The following is a 17314-nucleotide window of genomic DNA, read 5'->3' as shown; positions in this document are numbered from 1 at the left end:
TTCTTTCAAGTGCTTTTTACTGTTATTACAAGAATAATTAACTATCTTCTATTTAAAAATAAAATAAAAATTATGTCTGTAATGTTGAATTAATTAAAAACTGATGCTATCCTTAGTTGATTAAAAAATATAAATTTCAGTAAGATGTCATCTTAGAAGCAATCTGTTAAGCTTACTTTTACTGTTCTGGCAGCTGAAGACTGAGGCCGCGTACACACGGTCGGTCAAAACTGATGGAAACGGACTGAAGGACCGTTTCATCGGTCCAAACCGATGGTGTGTGGGCCCCATCGGTCAGTTATACTTCGGTCAAAAATGTTAGAACTTGCTTTAAAATTGAACCGATGGACGCCTAACTGATAGGTCAAAACCGACGGTTAGTATGCAAAAGCATCGGTTAAAAACCAGCGCATGCTCAGAATCAAGTCGACGCATGCTTGGAAGCATTGAACTTTATTTTTCTCAGCACGTCGTTGTGTTTTACGTCACTGCGTTGGACTCGATTGTTTTTTTAACTGATGGTGTGTAGGCACATCAGACCATCAGTCAGCTTCATCGGTTAACCGATGAGAACGGTCCTTTGAACCGTTCTCATCGGATGGACTGATCGGGTGTACGTGGCCTAAAAGTGTCTAAAAGCCATTAGAAGACAGACTTCTGATGTGTCCACAGTATAATTTGTATAGAAAACACTACTGGCCAAGGATTGTACAAGAAGGAAGCAATGAGATGTGAGAAAAACCTGGGGGAACATTATCAGATTCCACCTGATAAGGCAATACCAAAGGTATCTACAGAACATCTCTCTTTATATTGAATAAATATGAACAGCAAAAAAAATTCAGACGCCTAATGGTGGCAAAATTGTGCTGCATGTCCAAAGACCCGTTGGCGTTCATAGTTGCCATAAGGCTTAAAGCTTAATTATTAAGAAGATTAAAGGAAATATGTATTTTTGTCTCTGTTGTGTCTTAGAAAACCCTTGTTTTCCTCTGGTTTTGGATAAGTTTAGTAAAGCATAACTTATTCTCATTTAATCAGGTTGGCTAATCAGACAAGTAGCAATGGAAAAATCTTTTAACATAGGATCTATTCTGACACAAGACCATGCATGAACACTTTGTACATACCACTTTTAGGTTTTAGGTTCTCCACTACTCCACTACTACTATACTTTAGGCCATTTCCCATGATATATGAGCAAGCGCTAGGAATTTACGTCTCTGCAAGATTAAGCTGACTTAAAGGGTCTTTTCATATCTCTTACCGACATTATGGTTTCTTTTTTGGAGTAAATCATTTGCACCTTTTATTATTTTATGATACAGAACTGTTTAATATGTTGGCAAATAGATAAAAGGATAATATTGCTACTAGACTCAACCAATAGACAGTATTCTTGAGCTTCCTCTTACATATTACATTGAAAGATCCAGCTTGCTGGTGGCCAATTCCCTTGTCTAAAGCATGTCTGGGTGTACCAGGATCACATACATGGAAATAAGGACAAAGGAAAGTTATCTTGTGGTGGCTATTACAACTAAAGCCTAGTACACACAGGCTGAATGTCCAACAATCGGCCCGAGTGTTTGGCTCTGACCAGGTTGAATGCAAAAAATCTAATGGCGTGTACTAGGCTTTAAGTAAACTAAACTCAAAAAGTGAAGATTAGCTATTGTATAGAGAAAAGTCAGAAAATGTCAATTGTATTTTAGCAGCACCTTGAAAATGTTCCCTTCGTCTGGAATGCCTCTAAAAAAATAGCAGAAAACTTTCTGTTATGCAAGTGTGCCTATGCAATCTTGTGCCTACAGCCTCATATCTGTATATCTTCAGTGTGAGAGCTAAGGCACTGCTGCCTTTGACTGCTAGTCTCAGGAGTAGTGGAGAGAAATTTGGTTACATCACCATTTTGTTGCTCATTGCTCTCCTTCCTGGAGGTTCTAATATGAAGAAGCAAAAGCACTGCCTCTACTTAGATGGCCACCTCCATAGAGAGACACAGTGGAGATGGCAAGTCAGTAAAGATCAGCTGCAAGAGAACCACAGCTATGTCAATGACTATTTCTTTGCCCTCCACCTGCCTAATTTTGGGTATAACATCAAAAGTTTATTTTCTCTACAACTATGGCCTGTCTTGCTTTGGAATTGATTAAAACCTTAACACTGCTTGTGAGTCGGGCCATTTAGGTGTCACCTCTCATTCAATAACAAACACTTAGAAGTGATGGAATCATAGCTGTAACTATATGCATTTAGGATCCATTATAAAACCATTAAGGGACTCTCCTGCCTCTCTAATTTCTATCACAAAGGCATTCTCTCTAGTAATGCAGAATACTAAATTATTTCATAGCAATCCTAAAGAGATTCTTAAACTGTATACTGTACATTAAATTTGTTCAGATTTATTTGCCAGGTACTCTTGCTACCTCTATATATTACTCTGGATCCCCTCTGTTTCTGGGTCTTATAGCAGTTGCATTGTCTGCCCCAGGACAAAGTCAATTGTAACTAAACAGCGTAGGTTAGCGGCGTGCTGACGTCATTACCATATACAGTGTCCCGGAGTGAACGGGCTGTGTTAGCCGGCTACAAACTTTCACATGCAAATTTTTATCTACTTATTGTAAGTGCGATTTTAAATATTTTTATTAAATTGTTTTACTGGATTACGCTATGTCAGCCTTCTTTCCGTCCTCACCTTGGCTATTATCACTAATTGATCATCTGTGAGCTGTGGGAGATTTATCGGATACTGGTCAAAGGACATCCTGCTGCATAGACCCCTAGGCTGGGTAGAAAGCCACACGCCAACAGAAGATCTCTGGTTGGGATCTTCACTTTTGGTAAGAGGCAGTCTGTTTGGAAGGTGGATGATTTTCTTTCTATCTCATTACTGTTCTATGGTTTCCTTTCGTTTGATGTCACCAATATATGTGAAGGAGAGCAGTGTATTTTCAGCCACTTAACCATCATCCGATACGTCCATTTTCTGATGACTTGTTTTTTACTTTAATTTTCATTATAATTTTGTTCACTGGGACTTATTGGAATATGTTGCGGATGGGGTAACCTATTCGTTATAGTGTTTCTCAAACCTATTTATAGCACAGTGAATAGTAATATGCATGTTTATTGGTTTTATGTTTGAATCATCACGCTATCTGCACGGCTTATTTAAATTTATTGTCTGCTATGGCTATACTGCTTGCTAAAAGTACTCATTATCATGCAGCAAGTTTTTTTTTATTGGATTCGGTTTAAAGCCTATAGTACTTATAGTACACGCTATCAGGTTTTTTGCTGGGTTGCACAAAAAAACTGCCAACTCAGGCCGGAGACGCTGTACTAGCTAGCGATCCAACGTTAGTACAGTGATCTCCCCTGCTGATCTAGTGTGTCCTGACAAGGGGACAGCTCACGCCCCCCCCCCCCTCCGCCTGGACACTACGGTTAGTGCCCTCAGCCATTGGCTAAGAGCGCTGATCAGGAGTCGGTCAGCTGCTGGTTTTCCAGCATGCTTGCCCAACAGAAGCCAGCCAAACGGCCAGCTTCTGACAGGCCGGCTGCCAAACACGGGCTGAGCACATCACCCAACATTCAGCCTGTATATACTAGGCTATACTAGGCTTTACTTTTTTCAGTCCAAAGAAGATGACCCCCAGGAAGGGGGTCAGGAATGACATTTGTGACAGAACGCAAGATTACCCGCTTCTAGTTAGATTCATAATAATGCATTGGCAGCATCTGTAGCCAATATCATCATAAAAAATATTTGCTTGTTCTGGGTTACTGGGAATGTGACATTTTATACACATGCAGTGTGTTTGTGCAGTGAGCAGAAAAAACGCACGCTACCAGAGAGGCTTAGTTCAGAAGTCATTGATTATTAATGTCATTTATATGATGTATCACAAATCTGATTGCTGGTTTCAGGCTAGTTTTTCATCATACAAGGCACAGCAATCAAGGCAGGAGCTCATTTATATTAATAAAAGGAAAACATAGAGCAGAGCAATAAACGTCTTGTGCATAGCAATTAAGTCCACATACCTTATTAATTTTCATGTAGAGAAAATAGTGTAGCTGGAGTTGTTACATTTATCACATGACAAAAATATCTGCATAGTCCTCAGCTGTCCTCATCAGAAAACAATAGGTGTCATAAACAGAGGTCTTTGTTATTCTGCTCTGAATTACACTCAATCAACTGGGAAGATATGGGTGTCAAATGTTACTAGACTGGTGTTAACTGAAACTTGATTTCACGCCACTGCCCTTTAAAAAAAAAAAAAAAAAACATTCCTCAAAGCAACTGAGTGTGTGAGCGAAAGAGCAGAGAAAAAAGCTACTAAATATTGCTTAACCACTTCAATACCATGAACTTAGACCCCCTTCCTGCCCAAGCCAATTTTTAACTTGCAGCACTGTCGCTGTTAAAATGAGAATTGCGCGGTCATGCAACACTGTACCCAAACAGAATTTTTATAATCTTGTTCCCACGAATAGAGCTTTCTTTTGTTGGTATTTGATCAACTCTGCAGTTTTTATTTTTTGCTAAACAAATAAAAAAAAAAGACAGAAAATGTTGATAAAAACAATTTTTCTATTTTATTTCCGTTATAAAATTTGGTAAATAAGTAAGTTTTTTCCTTCACTGATGGGCACCGATAAGGCGGCTCTGACGGACACTGATAAGGCGGCACTGATGGGCACTGGTAGGCAGCACTGCTGGGCACTGATATGAGGCACTGATAGGCATCATTGATCGCACTGGCAGGCATTGGGGATGGGCACTGATTGGCAGCTGCCTGGGCGCTCACCCGGCCTGCTCCTTAGCGACCAGCTATATACACAGTGTTTAAAAGGAAAAAATAAAAAACATAGAAAAATTGCATCACAAACACAACACTTGCATTTCTTGTTCCATTGGAGTCTATTACACGCAAAACACAGATGTGAACGTGTACCATAGGAAACCATGTGAAATGGACAGTAGTGTGTGTTTCTGCTAGGGATTCACCGATACTAGCATTTGCATGAGTATTAGTACTTGTGCAAATGCTGCAATGCCTAATCTGAAACCTATTGTATCGGACCAGGTGTCCTCAAGCTCAGCAGGGGGACCGCGCAACCTCACAGGTGATCGGTGCAGCGGTGGGGCCAGCTAGAAGCACCGATCTCCCTGTATACAGTAGCTTTTCTGACAGCCACTTCTCCTCCTCTCCCTCCTGTGGCTGTCATGTGAGAGTTATTTAGGTGCTTTTCACTGCCCTCACAGACGCACCGATCACTGCCGACTGCCCCCTGTGTCCTCCTCTGTCTCCCTGGGTCCCCAGGTCCAACTCCCTATTTCCGGTTTCCTCCTCTCTCTCAGTGGTGTCCTCATCCCTCTCTCCGGGTCCTCCTCCCTCTCTTAGTGTCCCTCCCCGGCTCCCCGTGTCCTCCTCAAGTCCCTGATCTGTCAGGATGGAAAGTGAAGGAAGGAGCTGGTAAATCTGTCACTGGATCCTTCCTTTTCTGAATGAACAGAGTCAGCGATCACTGACTCTGTCCATTCATAATTGAAACATTGTAACCTGTGTTTACAATGCTTCAGTTTATAAATGGAGAGGAGCCTCTGTATCCTCTCCATTCATTTTCAGTGCAGCTGAGGCTGCAAAGAAAGGGACTGGGGCATCTGTGTTCTCACTCCCTTTCCCTGTCTCAAAGGTGAGATGTCAGGGGTCTGTTTAGACCCCTGATATCTCACCAAAGCCCCCCCGCCAACATGGCTGCAAATAAAAAAAGAATTGTAATAAATAGAAGGTGAAATTGTAAAAATAGTAAAAAGAAAAACACTGACACCACCCCCCCTCAAAAAAAAAAAAAGAAATTGTAAAAAAATATATATATTAATATAAAAATTTTAAATAAAAAACTACTGACACAATCCACGCCTCATTAGTGCTGAATATTAGTGCCAGTGTCACACGACATTAAAAAAAAAAGGTGAGTACTTGGGAAAAAAAAAGTATCTGTACTTGTACTTAAAGTGGCATTGGTGCAACCCTAGTTTCTGAAAACTGCAAAACGCACTAAAAGACGCATAGGTATGAATGTAGGATAGAGGAAGATTGGTGCTCCATACAAACAGGGGAAGAAACTCCCCTTATTCTGTAGGTCATCTAATAGGATCTTAATATTGGGTCCTGCAATGTACCAACTAAAAAGGGTGGTATTAACTTACTTAACAAACTTCAGGGTTCATTTATTAAGTAAAATTACAGCAACATAGCATGTGAGTAGCAGATGGCATAAGGCACTTTTTTCCCTTGAAAAAAGACCTCTGTTAGGTTTGAAACATGTCCAAAATTTGATCAGTGTCTTCCTTGTATTTATTCTGTTATGCTACTTCTAATGGACTGCTGGCATATTATCCTGCACAAAGTATTGCTGAATGACAGTGCAAGATAAACTTGCCATTATTGCTACTTCATTTTAAGCAAAACTCCAGTCAGAAATAAAATGAAATAGCCATGAACAGAATAAATAAATAAAATTAAAAAACACCCTCCTGTCAGGCCCTGTTTCTGCTCATTTTAATCTACACAAGGCTTTTGAGCGGGGGTCGTATCTTGTACCATGTTGTCACAATAAATCGAATCCAGTGGCAGTAGCATCTCCGGTAGTCCATTATTTGTCAAATACATTCCAATTGTACAAATTCACTAACATAATACTAACAATAAAACATCACAAATAGTAATTTTTGCCTAAACATACTAAACAGCACAGGCTTTAGTTTCTACAAGAGCAGTATGTACAGTGAGCATTTGCAGAGCCTTTGGCAAGCTTTAGCTCTAGTTTGGGATTGTTAAACACAGATTCTTAAGACCCGGACCAATATGCAGGTAAAGGACCAGGCCCCTTTTTGCAATTCGGCACTGCGTCGCTTTAACTGACAATTGCGCGGTCGTGCAACGTGGCTCCCAAACAAAATTGGCATCCTTTTTTACCCACAACTAGAGCTTTCTTTTGGTGGTGTTTGATCACCTCTGCGGTTTTTATTTTTTGCGCTATAAACAAAAATAGAGTGACAATTTTTTAAAAAAAGGCAATATTTTTTACTTTTTGCTATAATAAATAACCCCCCAAAAAATATAAAAAAAACTTTTTTTCCTCAGTTTAGGCCGATACGTATTCTTCTACCTATTTTTGGTTAAAAAAAACGCAATAAGCGTTTATCGATTGGTTTGCGCAAAAATGTATAGCAATTACAAAATAGGGGATAGTTTTATTGCATTTTTATTAATATTTTTTTTTTACTACTAATGGCGGCGATCAGCGATTTTTTTCATGACTGCGACATTATGGCGGACACATTGGACAATTTTGACACATTTTTGGGACCATTGACATTTTCACAGCAAAAAGTGCTATAAAAATGCATTGTTTACTGTGAAAATTACAATTGCAGTTTGGGAGTTAACCACTAGGGGGCGCTGAAGGGGTTAGGTGTGACCTCATATGTGTTTCTAACTGTAGGGGGGCGGGGCTGGATGTGTGACGTCATTGATCACCTTTTCCCTATATCAGGGAACAGACAATCACACACCTCTCCCCGTTCTTCAGCTCCTGTGACCAATCGCGGGATTCCGGCGGCGATCGGGTCCGCGGTTCCCGGAGCTTCGGACCGGGTCGCAGGCGCACGCGACCCATGGCTGGGCACTTAAAGAGGACGTACAGGTACGTGCTTGTGCCCAGCCATGCCATTCTGCTGACGTACAGTATATCGGCGTTAGGTGGTCCTTAAGTGGTTAATGAGAGTTCAATGAAATTAAAGTGAGATTGTTATTTTTTTAAGTTTAATGTTTTCTTTTACAAACATGTTATACTTACCAGCTCTGTGCAGTGGTTTTGCAGATGTCGTCTGTTTAGTTGGAAGAGCCTGCTGATGTCATTGCGTTATACACATTGTTACTCCTACAAGCACTTTTTATCCATTCAAATGTGAGTGTTCCAGCTTTTTATTAACATTTTTTATTATACCAGTGGGTTTACACTATGTGGAGCATTTGTTTCTTTTTGAGTATACCATGTAAGTATATGGGGAAGATTTGCTCCACCCTGGTTTGACAAACACCATCCATATTTGGGCACTGTCACTTGGAGCCACCCAAAAAAGGACAGAGTGATCATCTCCCATTCCAGCCAGAAGCTGCTGGCGTAGATGTTCCAACCGATTGGCGTTTATACACCACAAGCCTTGTAAACTCATCTGGCGTACGCCCTTTTGATAGTTCTGGTAAGGCTTCCAACAGCTGGTGGTGGCTATCTTCCATACTCATCTTTTTCCTACTCATATTGATATCATAACGATTACATCTTCCTGTCTGGATCAAATTACTACACACATTTTTTTTTTTACTTTGTGGACTGTTCGATTGTCATCATCAATCACCTTTATGGACACATTCGGTTGTTTCCTTTCTTTCCTCCTTTCACAGAATTCAAGTTTTTTATTGTGATATATTCATCAGTATTACAGTTTACATTTGATGTTTTTCACTATCACACGGTCCTGTAGCCATACAGTGACTTTCACTAGTTCTGCACAAATAGAATCAATTTGAATAGAATAGGAAGATGGTTATATTCATTCTATTGTTTTTTTTTTGTTTTTTAATCTATTTAAATTCAAATCGATTCTATTTGAATTTGGAAAATGTTTATATTATTTATTTTCTATTGTTTTTTTAGTTCTATTCTATTCGAATTTCAGAACATGGTTATAATCTATTTTATTCTATTCCATTCTTTTCTGTTCTTTTATTTTCTATTCTGTTTTACTCTATTCTATTATTTTCTGTTATATTCTTTTCTATTCTATTTTTTTATTTTCTATTCTATTTCACTCTATTCTATTATTTTCTGTTATATTCTTTTCTATTCTATTTTTTTATTTTCTATTCTATTCTCTTTGGAAATTGGAAAACAATTTGAAATCGAAAACGAATTGAAATTGATTTGAAAACTTTTCAAAAACTAATTAAGCAAATTGAATAAAACAAATTCATGTAAATAACAAATCGAAACAAAACATTTTTTTTCGTTCTGCAGATATCTAGCAAGTATTAGGGGGGCTGCACACTGAAGGCTTTTTACCTTCATGGAATGCATGAAGGTAAAAAAACCTTCAACCTTTACAACCACTTCCATACAGGGCACTTATACACCTTCCCGCCCAGACCAAATTTTAGCTTTCAGTGCTGTTGCACTTTGAATGACAATTGCGCGGTCATGCTACACTGTACCCAAACTAAATTTTTATCATTTTGTACCCACAAATAGAGCTTTCTTTTGGTGGTATTTGACCACCTCTGGGATTTTTATTTTCTGCCAAAAAAAAAAATGACCGAAAATTTAGAAAAAAACGTTTTTTTTTGTTTCTGTTATAAAACATTGTAAATGAGTAAGTTTTCTCCTTCACTGATGGCACTGCACTGACGGGCACCGATGTGGTGGCATTGATGGCCACTGATGATGGGCACTAATATGTGGCACGGATAGGCGGCATGGATGGGCACAGATAGGCAGCACGGATAGGCGGCATGGATGGGCACTGATAGGCAGCATGGATGGGCACTGATAGGCAGCATGGATGGGCACTGATAGGCAGCATGGATGGGCACTGATAGGCGGCACGGATGGGCACTGATAGGTGGCACTAACGTATGTGTTGTACTAATGGATGCCAGTGCCAAACAATGCCTGCCAATCAATGATGCCCATTGTGGGCACTGATTGGCATCCATTGCGGGCACTGATTGGCATTCATTATTTCTGCCATTGTCATCCCTGGTGGTCTAGGGTGGCATACCTGTGTTTTGCATCCCTGGTGGTCCAGTGTGGGCATCCTCGGGGGGCTGTGCCGATAGTCGATCAGCACAAACCCCCCCTGTCAGAGGAGCAGCCGATCGGCTCTCCTCTACTCGCGTCTGACAGACGCGAGTGAGTAAAAGTCGATTACCGGCTTTTCCTGTTTACATCGTGATCGGCCACGGCTGATCACGTGGTAGAGAGTCTCCACCAGAGACTCTTTACCTAGATTGGTGTTGCGGGGTGTCAGACTGACACCCTGCAACAACGATCGACGCGATGCGCTCCCCCGGGGGCGCGCAGCGCCTCAATATGCTGAGGACGTCATATGACGTCCACTCAGGATATTGAAACCACTTTGCCAACGTCTTTTTGCATAAGGTGGGCGGCAAGTGGTTAAAGAAGCTACTAGCAGGCTTCAGCATTTCTTAAAGCTTATTGAAACCCCACTAGCAGCTAAGGCCGGCCATGCACAGTTCGAATCTCGGAAGGAACCAGCCAAGATTCAAACCGATAATGGGCAGGCTGAATGATTGCGCAATAAACTTGTGTACAACCAACCTACAGGATTCGTTTGCGATTATTGCAAACCACTGCTACAGCCGCTAGCGATAATCACGGTCTTCTCCTGGTGGGGATGGCTTCCCCCGCTTGCCCGCCTGACTGTGGCCCCTGCCAGGACCTGTAGGGCTGAGGAAGGGGAGCACCTGCATGCATCTAAAATGTGTTGGCAGTGTCAGAGTGGATTAAAAAATGTTCAACACAGCAACAGATGTTTCAAATTTGTGAGTACTCTACCTAGAGAGGTTTATCCATAAAGGCTTGGTTTTGTGAAATGGTGCTCAACACTTGGCACAAGTACAGGAATCCACTCACAAAATCTGATATTGCCTGCCCTTAATTATAAATGTAGGATGATCCAAGTTGTGTCAGGTTGGGGTTGCTTTAATAGATAGCCTGCTCAGTGATGTGGTAAAAGTAATGATTTGTTGGGCTGATTAGGTTACAGATACTAAAGATAGTGGTAATAACTAGCACTCACGTCACAGCTTTAATATTCAAAATATTCCCGCTCTGCTACTGGTATCCTTTGGATGAATGCTATGCGATCTCTCCTTTTAAGAGAGCTGTTGCTGTTACAGTGCGCTTTGAACTTTATTACATCCACTGATCCCTTCTGTACCCAAAGTTTTGTAAGTTGCAAAGAATAAATGTTTAGATTTGTACAAAAGTCCAGACATGATTGGTTCTCTTTAAGCCACTTACCCGACATGTTGAACATTTAAGAAGAAAATAATTACAGCTTAAAGCGGAACTTTACCCAGAACAACTTGATAAGAAAATAATATTCTTTAGCAAGAAACGTACAGTCCACAATAATAATTATGCTGCCAAAATTTGTTTGTGCTGTAAATTGCCTCAAGCATTGCTCCTGTTTCCACTTGGAGGCTGCCATTTTGTTGAAGCCCAGAGCCCCTGAAAAGCAGTAAATCTTTAGGCTGTCAGCAGATCGGTCTCTAGTCGCTCCGATTTTCGCCAAAGCGCCAAATAATAGAGTGCAACTGAGCATGTGCAGAGAAGGGTGAAGCAGTGTATTTACTGGATTCTAAACTGTATGGGCACCTATTTTTAATGTTTTACATAGCTATACCTGCAAAAGCGGCCAGCCTGAAGAGAATGAAGTTCCACTTTAACCACTTAATCCCCGGACCATTTTGCAGCTAAAGGACCAGGCCACTTTTTGCGATTCGGCACTGCGTCGCTTTAACTGACAATTGAGCGGTCGTGCAACGTGGCTCCCAAACAAAATCGACTTCCTTTTTTTCCCACAAATAGAGCTTTCTTTTGGTGGTATTTGATCACCTCTGCGGTTTTTATTTTTTGCGCTATAAACAAAAATAGAGCGACAATTCTGAAAAAAAAAATCAATATTTTTTACTATAATAAATATCCCCCAAAAATATATATAAAAAAAAAATGTTTGCCTCAGTTTAGGCCTTTATTCTACATATTTTTGGTAAAAAAAAAAAAAAAAAATCAAAAAAAAAAATCGCAATAAGCGTTTATTGATTGGTTTGCACAAAAGTTAGTGTTTACAAAATAGGAGATAGTTTTATGGCATTTTTATTATTATTATTATTTTTATTGACTAGTAATGGCGGCGATTAGTGTTTTTTTCGTGACTGCGACATTATGGCGGACACATCGCACACTTCTGACACATTTTTGGGACCATTGTAATTTTCACAGCAATCAGTGCTATAAAAATGCACTGGTTACTGTGAAAATAACACTGACAGTGAAGGGGTCAACCACTAGGTGGCGCTGTAGGGGTTAAGTGTTCCCTGCATAGTGTTTCTTACTATAGGGGGGGATGGGCTGTGTGTCACATGACACGGATCTCCGCTCCGAGTACACTGAGCCGAGATCAGTGTCATTGTCACTAGTCAGAGCGGGGTGATGCTTGTTTACACAAGCATCTCCCCCCTCCATACCTCCGTGAGACGATCGAGGGGATCCCCGCGGCGACCGAGTCCACGATACCTGAGGTTCGACTCACGGGGATGGCGGCAGCGTCGCAAGCGCCTGGCGGCACGCGACCACACGGGCAGGCATTTAAAGGGGACGTACAGGTACGTTTATATGCCTGTCCATGCCATTCTGCCGACGTGTATATATATATATAGGGGCTGGTCCTTAAAGCGGAGCTCCACCCTAACGCATCACTTCCTGGTTCCCTCACCGAGGATGGCGGGGGCTGTGCTGCAGACGGCGCTGGACTCCAGGACAGGTAAGTGTGCAGATATTAAAAGTCAGTAGCTGCAGTATTTGTAGCTGCTGACTTAATATATTTTTTTTTTCAGCGGTCATCCGCTTTAAGTGGTTAAAAGTAGAACTAAATGCAAAAATATTTAGTTTTAGTTTTGGATAGAGTGGGGATAAATTGGACCACCCACAGGTCGTTTTCAAAGGATCGGAACAAAACCGGCCAGGTGACCACAGGTGGTGACATTTCCAGCCAGCTGCTTGCAGTTCCGGTTTTACATTGTTTTTAAAGGTTTTAATATGATTACCTGTAATTTTGGATTATATACAATAAATATACAGAATTACGCTATATTAGCTTCTTTTGCCATTTGTACCCATCCCTGGAGGTTCGTTCAGGACAACACCTTTTTTAGCTGGAGTTGCAGCCTGTGGGACCACAGAGCCCAGCAGTCCTCAATGTTTCTACACTTCTTAACAGGATTCCTGGGATTTCTGATAGCTCAGTGAGGACAATGCAAGCCGCCGTGATACAGCCAGCGGGACTACAAGGCCCAGCCACCCTCTCAAAGCGCATCCAACTTCTGTTATATGGGAGTCCAGGATCTCTGGTGAGTGAGAGGGCACACAGATTGGAACACAAATTTTGCACTGATGTTTGTCTTGGCACTTGATACTGCACGTCCGATTAAGATGAAATGACACTGGAAAAACCTATTTGGATTCACATGAACTTTATATATTTATTCACTGGAATTTCTGAACTTTATATATATATATTTTTCTTGATATGAGTTTTTATGATTTGGTGATGTATTAGTTTTAGGGCTTTTTTTCAGGGGGAACTTGGGGGAACTCGGTTCCACCACCTCTGGCTCAGACCCTTTGGTGCCCGCTCACCACAATCAACAAGTCTGGTTTCTGTGTTTACAAGTGACAGCTCTGCACTCTGTGTGTAACCACCTGAACTCTGCATTCTGTATGTAATGCAATTCTGGTATTTAATGCCCCTTTAAGACCCTTCTACTGTTTGTGAAATCTGAACGGGGTCGTGGTTGAGTTCCTGCACCTATTTTCTGAGAAAAAAAGCTCTGATTAGTATAGTATACGGTAGCGCTCTTATTCTGTTCACAAATAAAAAAAAAAAATCGGGGTTATAACTATTCCTGGCTTTACCCAAAAAACGTTATGCATATAGTTCTACTTTAAACTATTTTTAAACCTAAATTTTAACATGACTAACAGTCACTATTGGACATTTACAAACCAGCAGCACATATATAGGATTGACTAATTACTTTAATGTGCGATGAAAGAAAAACAAACAAGATTTTAGTCAGAAACGGGTTTATCAAGAAGAGAAATTCACAATGTATGACTTAGTATGTGGTCCATTAACTGCAGTGTAATTCTCACAGTGCTTATATTTGGAATATGTAGAAGGTGTATTTGAAAGATTGTGTGGAGCCCATAATGGAAACACAATGAATAGCTTTGTTGTGAATATTTGTTTTACAGCAGGTTCAGCCCATATTTCAGCAGCTTCTGCTTGGCTTTGTTGTGTAGCATGAAAGCATTGTCCTGGGAATCTGGACCTCCAGAGTTGCGGAAAGGTGGTGCCAGCTGCTGGAAGTAAGTCTCGTGGACACTGCTCTGACATCCATAGACAGCGGAAGAACCATTTCTGCAAAGGTTATCAAGAAGAAGAAAGCATATAACACATCTGAAATGCAACACAATATTACCATAACTATTTTTTTTTTTAAGCTATACATTTGCAAATAAAGCATGAGAGAGTGACAAAGTCAAACCTATAAAATATAAAGGAACTCCAGAAATAATTTGTGCTGTATAAACCCCTAGTACCCAACGTGCAGCCTTTTAATTCTTGTTGGGTAGCCCTCAGAACCCAATGGTCATGAATTGGAAAGCCGATTGGCAAATGGGCTGTAATGGCAGGGATCTGTAGCAACAACATGTCCTAATGGTCTGACTATATAATGAAACACGTCCTTGCGGTCTCAACTACTCCTGCAGCACACCCACAGTATCTCACCATGTATTGTAGGACAGCCTTCTGTAGCATTACAAATGGGGTATATTCCATGCATTTCCTTGGCGAGGTTGAGAAGCTCTTACACCTTGTAACTTAAAGTGTTACTAAACCAAGGACCTTGCATTCAATATACTGTATCTGGTCTCCCACAGTACACAGAACCTGTCAATGCAATCGTTTTAGAAAATATAAACTGCAAAAGCAGTTAGAGCAGTCTCATGACTTCTATCAGTGTCCAGCAGAGCACTGGATAAAGCTTGTAGGAGGAGTTTTCATTCTCCCCTGACTGTTCCATTAGGCAGACCCTCTGTCTGGACAGTGGCGATTGGCCCTATGCTGATCACATGCACTATCCCAAGAAAAAAAAAAAAAAGTCTCCAGCAGTACACACCAAACTGAGCATGCGCAACTTGTCCCCAATTCTCTGTTCTAGCAGCAGATGGTTTGGGGACTGTGGAAGGGGAGGATCAGAGAATACCGGATCAAACAACCCTTTTACAAAATGCAGAGGATTAACCCCTTAGGTTACATAGTGAGTATAGCTGGAATGCTGTACGGCATGAACAGACAGATTTTTACTGTTGTGGGTTTTGTAACACTTTAAAATCCTACCACAAATTCAGAGAAAGAACAGCCATTTGTGTTAGAAACTCTATTGGGTTCACTATACTGTTAGCAGATCCTAAGCTACAGCACATTATTAGAAAGATTTTCTGTGTAAGTGCCCCGTATGTGGCTTCTACCTCACCCTCCATCCTGACATTTTGCAGTCCCCGACAATGAAAGCATCCACACAACAATGTGATGGTACCACCACCATGCTTCATCATACAGATGGTGTTGTCAGGGTTATTAGCAGTGCTAGTTTTCGATCACACATAGGGGACTACTAAAAGTGGAGATTGGATACAGCTATCCGCTGGACAATGCAGTAATTACTCCACATTTATCTCATTCATAAAATGCAGTAGCCTGAAATATCCCTCAGCGTGTTCTCTGCATAATGTGAACCACCAGTTCTGCAAGATTTCCAGTTGCAGAAATAACTCTCACCTTATGGTAACCTCCAGGAGAGAGGGATGTGCACTAAAGTCAGCATGGATCAGGTTGGCAGCTCGAAGAAACTGGCGGTCTTGAGTGTTTGACGAAGATGGAAGATTAGCTATATGAAAGGATATTGAAGGACACAACATTAGGCATTACTTTAGATGATGACAATTTGTTCCTGTCCAAAAAGCAATGCAATGTGTAGCTGTGCACTTGAATGGTTTATGATTTATTTTCTCTTCCATTGCTTTGAAAAGAGCTTTAAAAACGGGTTATAAAGGTTTGTTTTTTATTTTCTAAATCGTATATTTTTAAGCTAGTGCATTGTTGGTTCACTTACCTTTTCCTTCGAGTTACCTTCTAAATGTTTTCTTTCTTTGTCTGAATTTCTCACTTCCTGTTCCTCCTCAGTAAGCTGCTCTGGCTGACTATCCACCGCTCGGATGATGGTTGAAAGCTTACTGAAGAGAAACAGGAAGTGAGAAATTCAGACAAAGAAAAAAAACATTTAGAAGGGAAATCAAAGGAAAATGGTAAGTGAACCAACAATGCACTAGCTTAAAGGAACCCATTTAGAAAATAAAAAACAAACCTTTACAACCCCTATAAAAATACAGAAAATGCATGTACTGCAAAGCCGGCCATAGATGGATCAAATCTCTGCCGGTTTAGCAGGAATCGACCGAGACCTGAATTCTTCAAATATATTAATAGTAAAAAAATCAGGTCTGAGCATGTAGGCCCTTTACAAAATAATCTAGAGTGGGTGACTGGGGACAAAGAAGGCAAATGTATAAAATACTTTCTTTAGCTCTGTGTATACAAAGGAGCATGGGGGAGCTCATGTCCATAATGGGGATTGTATTGACACAAAATGTATATGGTCCAAAAATATTTAGACAGAATAAAAGGTGAATAAAGCACCTGGACCAGATGGCATACAACTTCTATAGTCGGGAAGATACTGGAGATACTAAAAGACCCTATAGACGAGTTCTTGCTGGAAAAATATATTTTAAAGCAACAGACAGCATGGATTCATGAAAGACAGAAGTTTTAAGACTAATCCGATTTCTTTTAATAAAAGGGCAAGAAAAATCTTGGACAGAGGAGTGACTGTAGACCTAGTATACTTGGATTTTGCAAAAGCATTTGACACCGTTCCCCACACACGGCTAATGTGTACAAGGTAACCGCTTGCCGCACCCAGATATACGCCTGCAGCATGGCACGGGCAGGCAAAAGGACGTACCTGTACATTCCCTTTAAATAGCGATTGTTGCGGGTGAGCGCCCCCCGCGGGCTCTATCGCCGCGGGTATACCTGCGATCGTCTCACGGAGAGATAGAATGGGGAGAGGTTAGTGTTTACACTAACATCTCCCCGTTCTGCCTAGCGACACTGTCACCGGGAACACGATCAGTGACGTGTCACAGCACTGATCACTGTAAAAATGACAATGGTCCCAAAAATGTGTCAAAAGTGTCCGATGTGTCCGCCATAATGTCGCAGTCATGATTAAAAATCGGAGATCGCCGGCATTACTAGTAAAAAAAATAATTATTAATAAAAATGCTATAA

At 40.8% G+C, this 17314-nt stretch overlaps 1 protein-coding gene across 6 annotated transcripts in view; it reads right to left on the bottom strand.

Annotated features, from left to right (window-relative positions):
• Window positions 1–13960: 13960 nt before the first annotated feature.
• Window positions 13961–17314, bottom strand: part of HPS4 (HPS4 biogenesis of lysosomal organelles complex 3 subunit 2) — a 71928-nt gene continuing 68574 nt past the window's right edge. For all 6 annotated transcript variants that reach the window (XM_040351200.1, XM_040351216.1, XM_040351191.1 and 3 more), the window contains 2 exons: window positions 15740–15848; window positions 13961–14314 (listed from right to left, as the gene is read on the bottom strand). In XM_040351200.1, the coding sequence (XP_040207134.1) occupies window positions 14143–14314; window positions 15740–15848 (281 nt within the window). In that variant the 3' untranslated portion in view covers window positions 13961–14142. The remainder of the gene's footprint in view (window positions 14315–15739; window positions 15849–17314) is intronic.

The sequence above is a fragment of the Rana temporaria genome, chromosome 1, assembly GCF_905171775.1.
Source record: "Rana temporaria chromosome 1, aRanTem1.1, whole genome shotgun sequence".
Taxonomy (NCBI): Eukaryota; Metazoa; Chordata; class Amphibia; order Anura; family Ranidae; genus Rana; species Rana temporaria.
This window is presented reverse-complemented; position numbering and strand designations above follow the sequence as displayed.